The sequence below is a fragment of the Canis lupus genome, chromosome 11 (genome assembly GCF_048164855.1).
Source record: "Canis lupus baileyi chromosome 11, mCanLup2.hap1, whole genome shotgun sequence".
Classification (NCBI taxonomy): domain Eukaryota; kingdom Metazoa; phylum Chordata; class Mammalia; order Carnivora; family Canidae; genus Canis; species Canis lupus.
The window spans coordinates 25091814-25105018 of record NC_132848.1 but is presented as its reverse complement, the minus strand read 5'-3'; the positions used below and the strand labels follow the sequence as shown (position 1 = coordinate 25105018).

Genomic DNA, 13205 nt, shown 5'->3' with positions numbered 1-13205 from the left:
GCAGGCATGGCTGGAAGGCCAGACGTGGCTGCAACTGGCGCACACGACACCTATACAAGCTCCTCCGGCAAGACAGTGCCGGGTCGTCAGGCTTCTCACACGTCAGTTGTGGCTCCCGTAACAGGTTCCCATAAAGGAAATGGAAGCTGCTAGGTTCTTAAGGCCTAGGCCCAGACATGTCTCACTTTGGCTTTGCTTTGGCCAAAAATGTGGCAGAAGCGATGCTGTGCCACTTCGAGACTAGCCCTGAAAGGCCTTCAGAGCTTCCACCCGCCTTCCTGGACCCCAGCCACCACAGAAGAACAAGCCCCAGCTAGCCAGCTGGAGGGATGGGAAAGATGTGCGGAGAAGCCACTGTTGTCCTAGCCGAGGGCATCCAAGACCAGACAAGCCCCAGCTGACCCCCCCAGGTGACAGCAGATGCACCAGTGAGCCCAGGCAGGATCGGCTAAGTCCTGCGGGACCAAAAGTACCACCTAGCCAAACCTATAAATGCATGTGCTGTAGAAACAGTTGTTTCAGGGCACCTGGGTGGTTCAGTGGTTGAGTGTCTGCCTTTGGCTCAGGTCATGATCCCGAGGTCCTGGGATCGAGTCCCGATTGGGCTCCCCACAGGGAGCCTGCTTCTCCCTCTGCCTGTGTCTCTGCCTCTCTCTGGGTCTCTCATGAATAAATAAATAAAATCTTAAAAAAAAAATGCTCTCAAAAACAAAGAAGTTGCTTTAAGCCCTAAGTTTCGTGGTGTTTGTCACACGCCATCAATCTGGCCATAAAAAACTAATACACCCCCTCCAGCACAGCCATGGCTTTCGCGTTTCTCATTGCTCCTATTTCCTGCCCATATGCAAGCCGTGATCAGAACAGTTTCATAGTATGTTTTTCTTCACACTTATTGTTATACAATTTTCTGAGCTGCTTTATAATTGTCACAGTTATTTTAATGGCTATCCCATAATCTACCCAGTTAACAGTTACCTTTCCCAAACCATTTAACATTTAGCCGCCAATATTTTACGCTGATCAGTTTTTAAGACTTAGTTAAAAACTGCTTAAAGACACTGCTTAAAACAGCTCTCAAGAGAGCTAATATCCAAAGTTATACAGTCCCACTCTCTCTCTCTCTCTCTTGTTCAGACTAGCTCTGAAATGCTTCTTATGTGGCACGAAGAAGGGAGGCGCTCTGCACCCTCCCAAGCGTTGATTAATCACTCAGAGAAGCCAAAAGGACTGAGTATTGGCTAAACCCATGGCACGGAGCCATGGGACACAAAGCAGTAAGTACAAAACACTCTTTTTCTCTAATGACATTTCAATATTTTATTTATTTATTTGAGAGAAAGAGAGAGAGAGAGCACGCGAGCACAAGCAGGGAGTGGGGCAGCTCGACCCCAGGACCCTGGGATCATAACCTGAGCCAAAGGCAGCTGTTTAACTGACTGAGCCACCCAGGCACCCCTACAAAATACTTGTATTCAGCCTTTCTCCCAGAGTCCCATGGAAGCAGGGCTCTGGCTGTATTACTTCATTCTACCTTAGAGAAATATATAAACGTGATGCCAAGCCACACATGGGTGCTGCATTTCTCTGAAAATGCTTTCTCTGCCTGCATTCCATGCTCCTCAAGGAAAATTAGGCTGTGGTTTAAAACACAGGTACCTTAAACTGCTACACAAGCAAAGAAAGGGTCATCCCTCCCATCATTGCTGAAGACAAAAGCTGCATTCCAGCCTACTCTGCATCTGAGCCAGGGCCAGGCTCTGGGATGCTGGCATAAGCCAGACAAGGTCCTCGCTGTCACGGGGCTCACAGTAACATGAAAAGAGGGGACAGGCAGGGAAATCACAAATCATGGCACACAGCACTCACCGCCTGACACCAAAGAAAGGCTGAGCGTCTGGAAGCACAGGAGGCTTCTGGGGTGGGCAGCTTGTGAGCTGGTGCATGAAGGACGGAGACAGCACGTGCTTATGCAGCACCCATCACACGCCAAGCTCTTTGCTTTACTGACTCATTCAAACTTCAAACAACCATATTTGCAAAGAAAGGTCAAGTCCTTTGCTAATGGCCACACAGACAGCACTGCGGGAGCCAGGGTGTGAGGCCAGGCATGACCTGGCTTTGCGGTCTGGACATCTAACCGCGGGATGCATCGCACCTCTCAAAGATGGGCTGAGAGGACAGAAAGCACACCATTGACAAAGGTGCAGAAGCAAGAATGTTTTAGTAGGTCAACAGGAGAAAAGGTGCCAACTGCTCTGGGGCCTGGGGGAGAAAGAAGTGGCGAGAAGGAGGCCAAGTAACATCTCTCAAGGCAGCAGCGGGGAGCAGGTCTCAGGGAGGGCAGGTGCATAGAGTAAAAAAGCCTCCAGAGAGCCACCAACTCCCCCTCCCTTGGAGATTCACCCCATGTTCTGGGCCCAGGAGCTGCAGAGGCATGGGGAGGCCCCAGCAGAGGAGGCTCTCATGGCTCTGTTTCAGCATACAACCCTGCCAGAGTGTGGGGGCTGCCCTGAGGCAGGGGCAGACCAGGCCTGCACAGGGGAGGACACAGGACCTCACCTTGTGAAGGCAGACAGGACAAGGGCAGGAGTCTATGGCAATGCTCATGTTTCCAGTTGCAGGGAGCACCACCAGGGTGTCAGCGCCAAACGCTGCTTTCTTTTTTATTCCTCCTGTCATTCACTTTTCAGTGCTGTGGACCAGTCCTACTGGCAGCCTCTGCCATGTGAGAAGAAGCGAAGAGGGCACAGATCCTTCCCCACAGGTGCCTTCCCCAGCGCCTGGCAGTAAGGCACTGAGAATGCTAAGCAGGGGGGCCTCTGGTTTCTCACCCAGAGCCCTGCAGTCTCAGCCATGCTGGCTTGTGTGCAGAACCATCCCAGCACTTCTGCCACCAGGCTGATAAACAGGAGCATGGGAACACCCCACAATGTGTACGAGCCAAGGGCTTTCTCGTCGTGTGCGGTGGAGGAGACTTGGGAATGGAAGATGTGTAACGGGAGGCGTCCCCTGAGAATGCAGCCTGCACCCGGGATACCAGCATTCACAAGATTGATAGGTCGGCTTCAGAAAAACAATCAGATCCTGCTTTTTAATACTTACCAGTAAAAATTCCAATCTTCATTTTCTGTCACTTGGACCCATCCTCTCTTTTCAAAGTTATTTATCAGCACTGACTTCTCGATATCAGTGACCCATTTCACTTTTCCTGCCATAATCCTGGAAGAGGTCAACCTGTTAGTGCTTTGAAATGTCAAGAGCAAGAAACTTCCCCTGGTGCATCCTACGCTCCACTTGCCCGGGCAGCAGTTCTTGGCCAGGGGCCACTCTGTCCCTGAGAGGACATCGGGCCCTGTCTTTTGTTGTCACAACTGGGGGCAGGAATACTTCTAGTGAGTAGAGGCCAGAGGCCATGGTGCTGCCCACAGACACCATCCCCCCTCCCTCCATAGCAAGTCACCCAGGCCAAAATGTCAGCTGTACCAAGACTATGAGATCCTGGCCTACTGGGGCAGGGGCGGGGGGCAGAGACAGGCAGCAACTGGTCACCACCCGACATGCATTGCAATGGTGACAGGAGCCACAAGGCAGAGGCAGCACCTGGGGCTGCAAAAGCAGAGACAGGAGGGGGCCTGTGCAGGGTAGCTGTGGAAGACTGTCCTGACCAGGGGGCCCTGGAGCTGGCTTCCCAAGGGTGGGTGGAGCCTATCCCAATGGGAGCACCTCCCCCACCAAGGGCTGCTGCTTCCCTGCTTCCTCCCCTGCCCTGCTCCAACTCACTCTCTGTAAGTGAGGTGACCTTTAAGTGTTTATCTGACCACAACACTCCCATTTACTAGCCTCTCTGGTTCCCCAGGACACTTGAAATACGCAGACCAGGGTGCCTGGGTAGCTCAGTTGGTGAAGCAGTGAAGCATCTGCCTTCAGCTCAGGTCATGATCCCTGGGTCCTGGGATCGAGTCCCAATCAGACTCCCTGCTCAGTAGGGAGACTGCTTCTCCGTCTCCCTCTTCCCCTCCCCCCAGCTCATGCACAAGCTCGCTCTCAAATAAATAAAATCTTTAAAAAAAAATTCACAAACCCCTGGCCCTCACCTGCTTCTCCTTCACCTGCTGTGTTCTCACCACACCGGACTTCTCTGCCCATACCCGACCTCAGGGCCTTAGAACGTGCTTGGTGTCTGTGCCTGAGGCACTCCCCTCCCTCTCTGCCTGGCTAAGCCCACTCATCTGCCAGCATAGGTGAATGTCACCTCCTCCACAAAGCCTCCCTGACTCCCCACCTGGTACACAGCTGCTCGGCACTCCTACACTCCTGTCCCTGCTAGAGGGCAGGGGGCTGGCTCTTCTTTGCTGCTCTGGGCCCAGGGCCTAGCACTGCACCTGGCATGTGGTACATGCTCCATTCAGACTGACTGACTGTGGCCCCAAGTCTGTTAAAAGATGGGCACCCAAGGATCCCTGCATGCTCAGGGGCTGGGCACCTGCCTTCAGCTCAGGGCGTGATCCTGGGGTCCCGGGATTGAGTCCCGCATCGGGCTCCCTACAGGAGGCCTGCTTCTCCCTCTGCCTGTGTCTCTGCCTCTCTCTTTCATGAATAAATAAATCTTAAAAAAAAAAAAAAGATGGGCACCCAGGTCTGCCTTGCCTTGGGAGAGGGAAAAGAGAAGGCACTCCCGTGAGCTTTCACACAAAATCAGCCCACTGCCTCCTCACCCTGCCCAGCAGTGGCGGTGTCACAGAGGTGGAACTGTGGTAGAGAACGGCTCTAGTTCGAGCCCCAATTCCAGCACTCACTAGCTGTGTGACTCTGGGCAGGTTACTTAACCTCTCTAAACTTGTTTCTTTACCTTTAACAACAGTATTTACTCATCTCACCAGGTTACAGTGATGATCCGACGAGTGAACACTGAGAACAGTGCTTGGCACGTAGAAAGCACGCAAGAAATATTTGGTATTATTGCTGCCATCATCCCCACTTTACAGATTTGGAAGCTAAGCCTCAAAAGTTAGGAGCCTGAAGAAGAAACAGACTGACGGGAGTCAGGGAGCCCTGATTTGAACCCAGGGTGACTCTACTCCGAAGGGCCACCTCTTTTCACACAGTCTGCTGCCTCCTCTGAACCTGGCCCTCATTGGATGATGTCCATGCCCATGGGTAAGGTAAGGAATAAACAGAATCCCCTGTGCAAAGAAGCGAGAAGCTGCGGTATAACAATATGAGGCTGTTAACATGGGAAGTCAGCAGCCACCGCACAGAAATGATGGCAGAAGCCGCACAGGAGCTGAATCCCCACATGCTGTTACCCCGCAGCCCTCACCAGCAAACCCCACCTGGTGTCAAAACCCAGGCGGAGCCCTAGGGAGTTTACGGTTCTCTACCTGACTTCAGCCTCCGCGTCTGCATCCCTGCCCAATCCTGCTCCAACTCTGCCCCCTAGAGTCCAACTGCAGACCCGGAATTTTGAGGGAGAACCACCCCCCAGGCAGGCACCCCCCCACCCCACCCCCCACTGAAATCCCACCTGCAGTGACCCAGCAGGGTACTAAGGGGGCCTGAGCCTTATCTGTGCCCTATGCTTTACCTGTCAGAAAATGCTTCCCAGGTATGATCCCCAAAACCAATAAGGCAGACAGGGCAGGTATTCTCATCCTCACTTTACTGAGGACATGGAGCCTCCGAGGTGAGGTCTTCTGGTCAACCCCCACCCTCCCCCCGGCCCTTTCCTTCTGCTGTGGAACAGTGGGCACTAAGGAAAACCAACCTCTCAGGCTGGACGGACCCACCATAGAGCCAACAGGAACATCCAAGTTCGCTTCAGCGTCAGGGACTCCTCGTGCCTAAAAGAAAATTAACACACAGACAAAATGTACACGGCACAAGACCAAGAGACAGTTCTGTGGACACAGCGAAACCGTGAGGAGCTGCTGTATTCAGTGGCTGGCATCTTCTGCTGAACAGCTGCATGCCACAAGATGCTCTCCTTATTGTGATAGATATTTCTGATTCTATCACACTTCAAGTCCTGCTGGACTTCCCGAGCTGCCCTGCCACTTCTTCATTCACATGCCCCCTGCTTCGGCGGAACATCCCACCTCCTTGCTGCTCCATGAGCATGCGCAACCGTGCTCTCCACCTGCTGGCTGTCCACCCTCCACCCCAGGCCTCTCCCCACCCCACCGCTTCTCATCCAGCTCCGAGATCACAAAGATGCAGTTCAAAGGCCACCTACCCCAGGGAGCCATTCTCCCCACCTTTTCCCTCCACTTAAGCTTCTGTTATAATACATCTCCTGCTATTTTTGTTGGCACACAGAACTTCCTACCTTGCGTTTTAGCTCTTTGCATACTTTCTTTGAGTATGCTCAAGTAAGCTTTACTTGCATGAGTGTGCAAGGTGAGGACTCTGTCACCTGCTTCCTTTTCATCGCACTGACTCCTTCTAGATTTAGGTGTGAGCATTTGCAACAACCCTCACAGTCCATGTGGCCAGCCCCATTAGCTCCAGTACCCAGCCCACTGGCACATGGGAGTCAATGCCGACTCCTTGTGAAACTGAGAAAACAGACACATCCTCAAGGATCAGTCCTTTGATTCAACTCTTTGCTTACAAGACTCACTTCCTTGTAAATGTTATGGGTTGAACTGTATTCTCAAAAAAGATATGTTGAGGGGTGCCTGGCTGGCTCAGTCGGTAGAGCATGTGACTCTTGATCTCAGGGTCATGAGTTCAAGCCCCACATTGGGTGTGCATGTTACTTAAAAAAAAAAAAAAAAGAAGAAGAAAGAAGAGGAAACCTGGACAGAGACATCCACAGACAGAGAATGCCATGTAATGACACAGGTACAACAGACACACAGGACAGATGGTCACGTGAACATGAAGGCAGAGATCAGAGCTATGCTGCCATGAGCCAAGAAAAGTCTGGGTCCACCAAAAGCTGGAAGGGGCAAGGAATCCTCCCTAGATTCTTCAAAGACAGCTCGGCTCCACCAACACCTTGATTTCAGACTTCTGGCCTTACTGAGCTACTCACTTCATGGCATCTGATAGTACAGCCCTTGGAAACTAATACAAGACACAACCTTCCTAGATACCAGCAGAAAAAGAACCTATAGAGAGTTTTAAATATATGTGAGGGAGACAGAGCACAATAAAGTAGTGAACAAAAGGACAAAACAGTTACTTATGGTTAAAAAAGAAGAAAACGGGGCAGCCCAGGTGGCTCAGCGGTTTAGCACCGCCTTCAGCCCAGGGTGTGATCCTGGAGACCCGGGATCAAGTCCCACATCGGGCTCCCCGCAGGGAGCCTGCTTCTCCCTCTGCCTGTGTCTCTGCCTCTCTGTCTCTCATGAATAAATAAATAAAAACTCTTAAAAAAAAAAAAAAAGGAAAGAAATGAACTAAGGCCACCTGTCCCCTAAAGGGACACAGGACCTCTTTCCAGAAATGCACCAAACCAGCATGATGACCACTACTGAGCACCAATGACAAGGCAGCCTCAGAAGAGCCAGAGGAGGGCAGCTGGGTGGCTCAGTGGTTGAGCATCTGCCTTTGACTAAGGTTGTGATCCCAGGGTCCTAGGATCAAGTCCTGTATCGGGCTCCCCACAGGGAGCCTGCTTCTCCTTCTGCCTGTGTCTCTGCCTCTCTCTCTTTGTCTACCATGAATAAATAAATAACATCTTTTAAAAAAAAAGAAAAAGAAGAAGAGCCAGAGGGACTGCAGTTCCTCTGCACCTGAAGCTTGGAGACTCAGTCCATCTCCAGTGCTTTCCTGTCTATGGGTACTCGCAAGTTTTCTTGGGGCCTCAGTCTCCCCCATGATAAAAATAGGCATGAAAGCCACAGGTCCCTCGCAGTATGGCTGAAGACTATTGCAAGGTCAGGCAGGTGTGTCCCTGGAACACCATCAGTACGCCAAACAGTTCACTGGATTTGAAACAAGTGTACTAGCTTCCCCTGAAGAGCCCTGAAACTTTCCCCGATTCGGCCCTGCACACTCGTGCACTTCAGCCCCTTCTCCCAGCGGGCCTCCCAGGCCCCTAGCCCAGTGCTGGAGAGCAGCCCCGCCCTCGCGGGGTAGGTAATTACATATTGATATTATCACCCAAACGATAGCTTCCACTTATGAAGCACTAGAATCCATCAGGCACAGGGCTGGGCAGTTTGTGCATATTCTCCTCTACTACATGCATCCTTTTGGCTCACGAGCTACCAGAAGGCAGGTATTCTCCCCATTTACAGATGGGGAAAGTGACGCTCAGAGAGTAATAGGCAGAGCACACTGCAACCTGAGGACACTGACACTGCCTCCCCTGCCACTGTGTCAGCTGTCTGGTGACCCTGAGAGGGGGCGCTGATCGTCTGTTTCCCAGCACCCAACCAGGGCCAGGCACAGTGAGGGGGCTCAGAAATGGTCTGCAGAACAGAAAAAGGGACCAGCTGGCCAAGGACCAGCTCCTTCCCAACCCTAAGAAATACTAAGCCCTTTCCCTCAGAAAAATCAATAATGAAATACCTGATGTCTGATCGTTGTCCTGTTACTTCCTCGTGAAACAGAAAAAAAAAAAAAAAAAAAGTGAAGTTAGCAGTACCAGGTAATGAACTTAGTAGGCTACCTCTCTAGTGGTTCACGTGAACTGAAATGATAAGCCATTCGGTCAGCTACTTTCAAAACCGAGCATCACAGGAAGGGGTAACGACGATGTGCTGTATATACACAATGGAATAGGACTCAGTCATCAAAAAGAATGAAACCTTGCCTTTTGCAACCTCATGGATGGAACTAGAGGTTGTTATGCTAAGCAAAATAAGTCAGAAAAGGACAAATACGAAATCAATACATATGATTTCACTCATATGTGGAATTTAGGAAACAAAACAAGCGAACAGCGAAACAGGTGAACCTACAGGGAGGAGGGAGAAAGGGAAACAAACCATAAGAGACTCTTAACGACGGAGAACAAACTGAGGGCTGCTGGGGAGGGATGGGGAGATGGGGGATGGGGACAGAGGAGGGCACTTGTCAGGATGCTCACTGGGTGTTGTACTTAAGTGACGAATCTCCCAATTCTATTCCTGAGCCCGATATTGCCCTGTATGTCAACTGACTAGAATTTAAAGAAAAATCTGAAAAAAATTTTAAAAACCCAAACTGAGCACCATAAAACCAAACCCAGAGCAACAGAGTTAGTTGTGTGCTGATCTCACACTGCAGGTGCTCGGAGGGTCGTGGGCTGTCACCACCTGAGCTATGCCAGCCGGGGCAAGGTCATTCGCAAACCAGGGAGTTGGCTATTCTCAGAACACGATGCGGGTCCCACCTCCCGGGCCGGGGGCAGGACCTTCAGACGCTTGAGGACAGGATTCCACAGCCTAGCCTCTCACCCAGCCACTCAGCGCTGACAGCCACTCAGTGTTGGGTCCGTGCAGGAGACACGAAGCTGCCTGGGACGAGCTGCTCGTGGCCTTGCTCCAAGGAGGCAAGAGGGGCACTCCACAGGCTGGAAGCCCCGGCAGCAAAGTGCCTTAGCAATCCAACAAAGCTCAGCCGTGGTCCTGATGGGGAAGGGACTACTGATTCATCTGGCAGCAAATTGTGCCAGCTCTACTCCAGAAGATTCCAGATCTGTCTGTGTCTCCCCCCAGCATCCCCGTAATCCCGGACGACCGTGACAGGCTACCACTGGTTTCCTTAGCGTCACCCTCACCCCACTGCACCCATTCTCTGCCTAGCAGTAGACTGACCCTTTCACACACACAAAGCAAATCATGTCACCCTGCCCATAAGCTTCTAGAAGCTTCCATTGCACCCAGAATAAAACTATCAGGGTACCTGGGTGGCTCAGTCAGTTGTGTCTGCCTTCAGCTCCCGTCATGCTCTCAGGGTCCTGGGATCGAGCCTGGCATCAGGCTCCCTGCTCCATGGGAGTCTGCTTCTCCCCCTGCCCATCCCCCTGCTTGTGCTCTGTCTCTCTGTCAAATAAATTATTAAATATTTAAAACAAAACAAAACTCCCAGTCTGCCCGTTACCTACAAGGTGGACCCCATGTGATCTGGGGTCCCATCACCTCTCAGGTCTTGCCTCCAGCACCCTCCCCACCCATCAGCCCTCCAGCTCCTGGCCGCCCTTTAGCTCCTCACAACCACCAAGCTGCATCCTCTGAAAGCTTTGCTCACCCCGATATCTGGCCCCTTCTCGAAGGTGAACTCTTCAGTCTGGCTTTCCCAATCCCAATCTTAATGCCCCCTACTTGTCACATTGTCACTTTACTTCTCCGTGGCACTCAGGCTGCACAAAATTGTTTAGTCCAGCGCCAACTTGAGACATGACCCATGAACCCACAATACCAGCGTCACCAGGACCTCATTAGAAATTCATATTGTTGGGATGCCTGGGTGGCTCAGCGGTTTAGCGCCTGCCTTTGGCCCAGGGTGTGATCCTAGAGACCCTGGACCAAGTCCCACATCAGGCTCCCTGCATGGAGCCTGCTTCTCCCTCTGCCTGTCTCTGCCTCTCTCTCTATGTCTCTCATGAATAAATAAATAAAATACTAAAAAAAAAAAAACAAATTGTTGAGCTTCCCCCAACCCCTTATGTGGATATATACCCTTGGACTCTGGGAGTGGGGCCCAGGAATCCGTATCTTAACAAGCTGTCAGGTGAGAGTCCTACCTTTGCTCAAGTTTGAAAAGAACTGGTCTAGTTCACTTATTTGGTTCCCTGGTGATTACCTGTCTTTGACACACGAATCTCACATCAGGAGAGCAGAGATGTCGTTCTGCGTTATTGCCTACTGAATCCCCAGCATCCAGAATAGCATCTAATAATAGCAGGTGCTCGATCAATATTTGATGAATTAACAAAAATAAAGACGTAGATTCCCTCCAGAACCAATCAAACAAGAGCTGTCTGTGCCAAGCAGTGAATCAGGCATGGCCTAGCCCTACAGGGGCTATTAGACCTGCCGGCGAGAGAAAGCGGTAAACAGGCACACCCTCCAAGACTTTCACAGTGTTTTCCAGGGACCTGAACTGGGAGACAAGGATGGGGTTCAGTGAATCTCCACTGAGTGAGGGAACACCACAGGGAATATCGACACCTACAACCCCAGGAGGACAAACCTTTGCCAAAAGGCCTTTCACTTCCCAGAGTTATGACTACTTCCAGACAAAAGCCAGGACAGTGTTTCAGGGAAAATGGCAAACAGAGAGAAGGGGTGACATTCATAGAGTCCATGCACTTTTCTGGGTCCAGCCATAAACAACAGGAGCTCTCTCTGTCCCCAACCCTGCTATCCCAAACACTTTAAGTCACTTCACTATCACTTTCAATAAAGTCCCAACTAGGCCAGGAGTCTAGGGCATTTCGATTCCTTTCCACCTAGTCTTCCTTGAAAAGGAAAAAGTACCATGTTTAAAGAAAATAATACGGAATAGCATAAATGAGGGGCACCTGGGTAGCTCAGTGGTTGAGCGTCTGCCTTTGGCTCAGGGTGTGATCCCCGGGTCCTAGGATCGAGTCCTGCATGGGGCTCTGCAGGGAGCCTGCTTCTCCCTCTGCCTGTGTCTCTGACACTCTATGTGTCTCTTGTGAATAAATAAATAAAATCTGTTTTTAAAAAAAGAAAAATAGGGATCCCTGGGTGGCGTAGCGGTTTGGCACCTGCCTTTGGCCCAGGGCCCAATCCTGGAGACCCGGGATCGAATCCCACGTAGGGCTCCCGGTGCATGGAGCCTGCTTCTCCCTCTGCCTGTGTTTCTGCCTCTCTCTCTCTGTGTGACTATCATAAATAAAAATTTAAAAAAGAAAAGAAAAAGAAAAATAGCGTAAATGACAACTTCTGCACAACTATATGGCCACCATCTATCTCCACACCCCCCTGGGAGACACTGTCAGGCTCTACAGCAACTATTTAGCAATGCTTGCAATTCCTTGGGCACAGAGTAAGTCCAATCTTTTTGTAACCGTCACAACCCAGCACCAAAATGTGCTCATTCAATATTTTTATGAACAAAGAACCTCTTTGCAAACCCTACACTGCTTACAACAAATAAGATGCGTTTACTTCTAGAACGAGCCCCCCTAAAGCCCCAGCTACTCTATGCGCTGCAGGGCGACCTCCGCATCCCCACCCCCTTTAGACTGACAAACAGGGAGGGGAAATGCCCTGGTCCCATTGCCCTGGTCCCATCCCGCTGAGAAGGGCAAGCAGGGCGGGGGACACGAATCTGTCTCCAGACCAGAGCTGTCGCCACAGGTACACCGCGCCCTGCAAAAGATGCCCATAGAGACAATACAGGCTGCAAATGAATGGGGCGGGGGGAGCCCAGAGCGATGCAATTCCGGGCTAACCAGTATTAATAAGAATGCAATTACAACAAGCGGGCGGCACAGGGAAAGTCACAGGAGCTCGGAGGCATAACGGGCAGAGTGGCCAGCGCGGGCTTCCTGGAGGACGCGGGTCCCGCAAGCAGCACCTAAACCACGGGGCCGCGGCCACCGAAACCCGGGCGCCCACACTCGCTCGCGCATGCGCACTCGCCCGCCCCGGAGCGGCCACACCCTCGTCCCGGGAGGCGGCCTCCGCGGCGGGGCCTCACCTGTGCGCGCCGAGCCCGGAGGAGCGCCGAGCAGCGCGGAGCACCGCGGCCCCGCGCCGCGCCCCGGCCCTGCCTCCAGCCCCGCTCCGGCGCCGGCAGGAGGACGCCACCCGCAGCCCCGCGGACCTGCCCGCCGCGCGCCGCGCTCTGCTTCCGGGGCGGTGCTCTGGCAACCGAGGACGCGGCCGCTGGCGCCGCGACTGCTTCCGGGTCACGTTTTCAAGGCGGGTCTCTAAGCTCCCCGCCCCACGTGCAGGGAGGGGAGGTCCTAGGATGAGCTGGCGGTCCCTCCCCGGGCGGCTCGCAGCCTTCAGGGCCCAGAAATGAGGTCGAGAAGGGTCGGGGCGCGAGGTTGAGCCTGACGGTGGGGGGCAGAGCCGGGTGATGACTATAGATCCTGGGTCCTGTCCGACCTTGGTCCCTTCTGCTGCTGGGCCTCGGTGTCTGCAAGGTTGGGGCCGCCGGTAGCGCCCACATCGCGGGGCTTGCTGTTCTCCGGTGACATGTGCTCAGCTTGTAATAATCAGTAAAGGTAAAATACGTACTCCTTTGTCAAGTGTCCCCTGAGCATGGCGCGGGTCTAGTTTCTCAAGCTGTAT

At 52.3% G+C, this 13205-nt stretch overlaps 1 protein-coding gene across 12 annotated transcripts in view; it reads right to left on the bottom strand.

Annotated features, from left to right (window-relative positions):
* Positions 1 to 12724, bottom strand: part of TTLL1 (TTL family tubulin polyglutamylase complex subunit L1) — a 46511-nt gene extending 33787 nt beyond the window's left edge. For 4 of the 12 annotated variants that reach the window (XM_072843633.1, XM_072843632.1, XM_072843634.1 and 1 more), the window contains exons 1-2: positions 5787 to 5822; positions 3103 to 3219 (exon numbers count right to left, since the gene is read on the bottom strand). In XM_072843633.1, coding sequence (XP_072699734.1) covers positions 3103 to 3219; positions 5787 to 5806 — 137 coding nt within the window. In that variant the 5' untranslated portion in view covers positions 5807 to 5822. Of the gene's footprint in view, positions 1 to 3102; positions 3220 to 4849; positions 5017 to 5381; positions 5448 to 5764; positions 5841 to 12606 lie in introns of those variants that run through there. The other 8 variants (XM_072843636.1, XM_072843639.1, XM_072843640.1 and 5 more) reach the window with 8 other exon arrangements.
* Between the last annotated feature and the right edge of the window lie 481 nt (positions 12725 to 13205).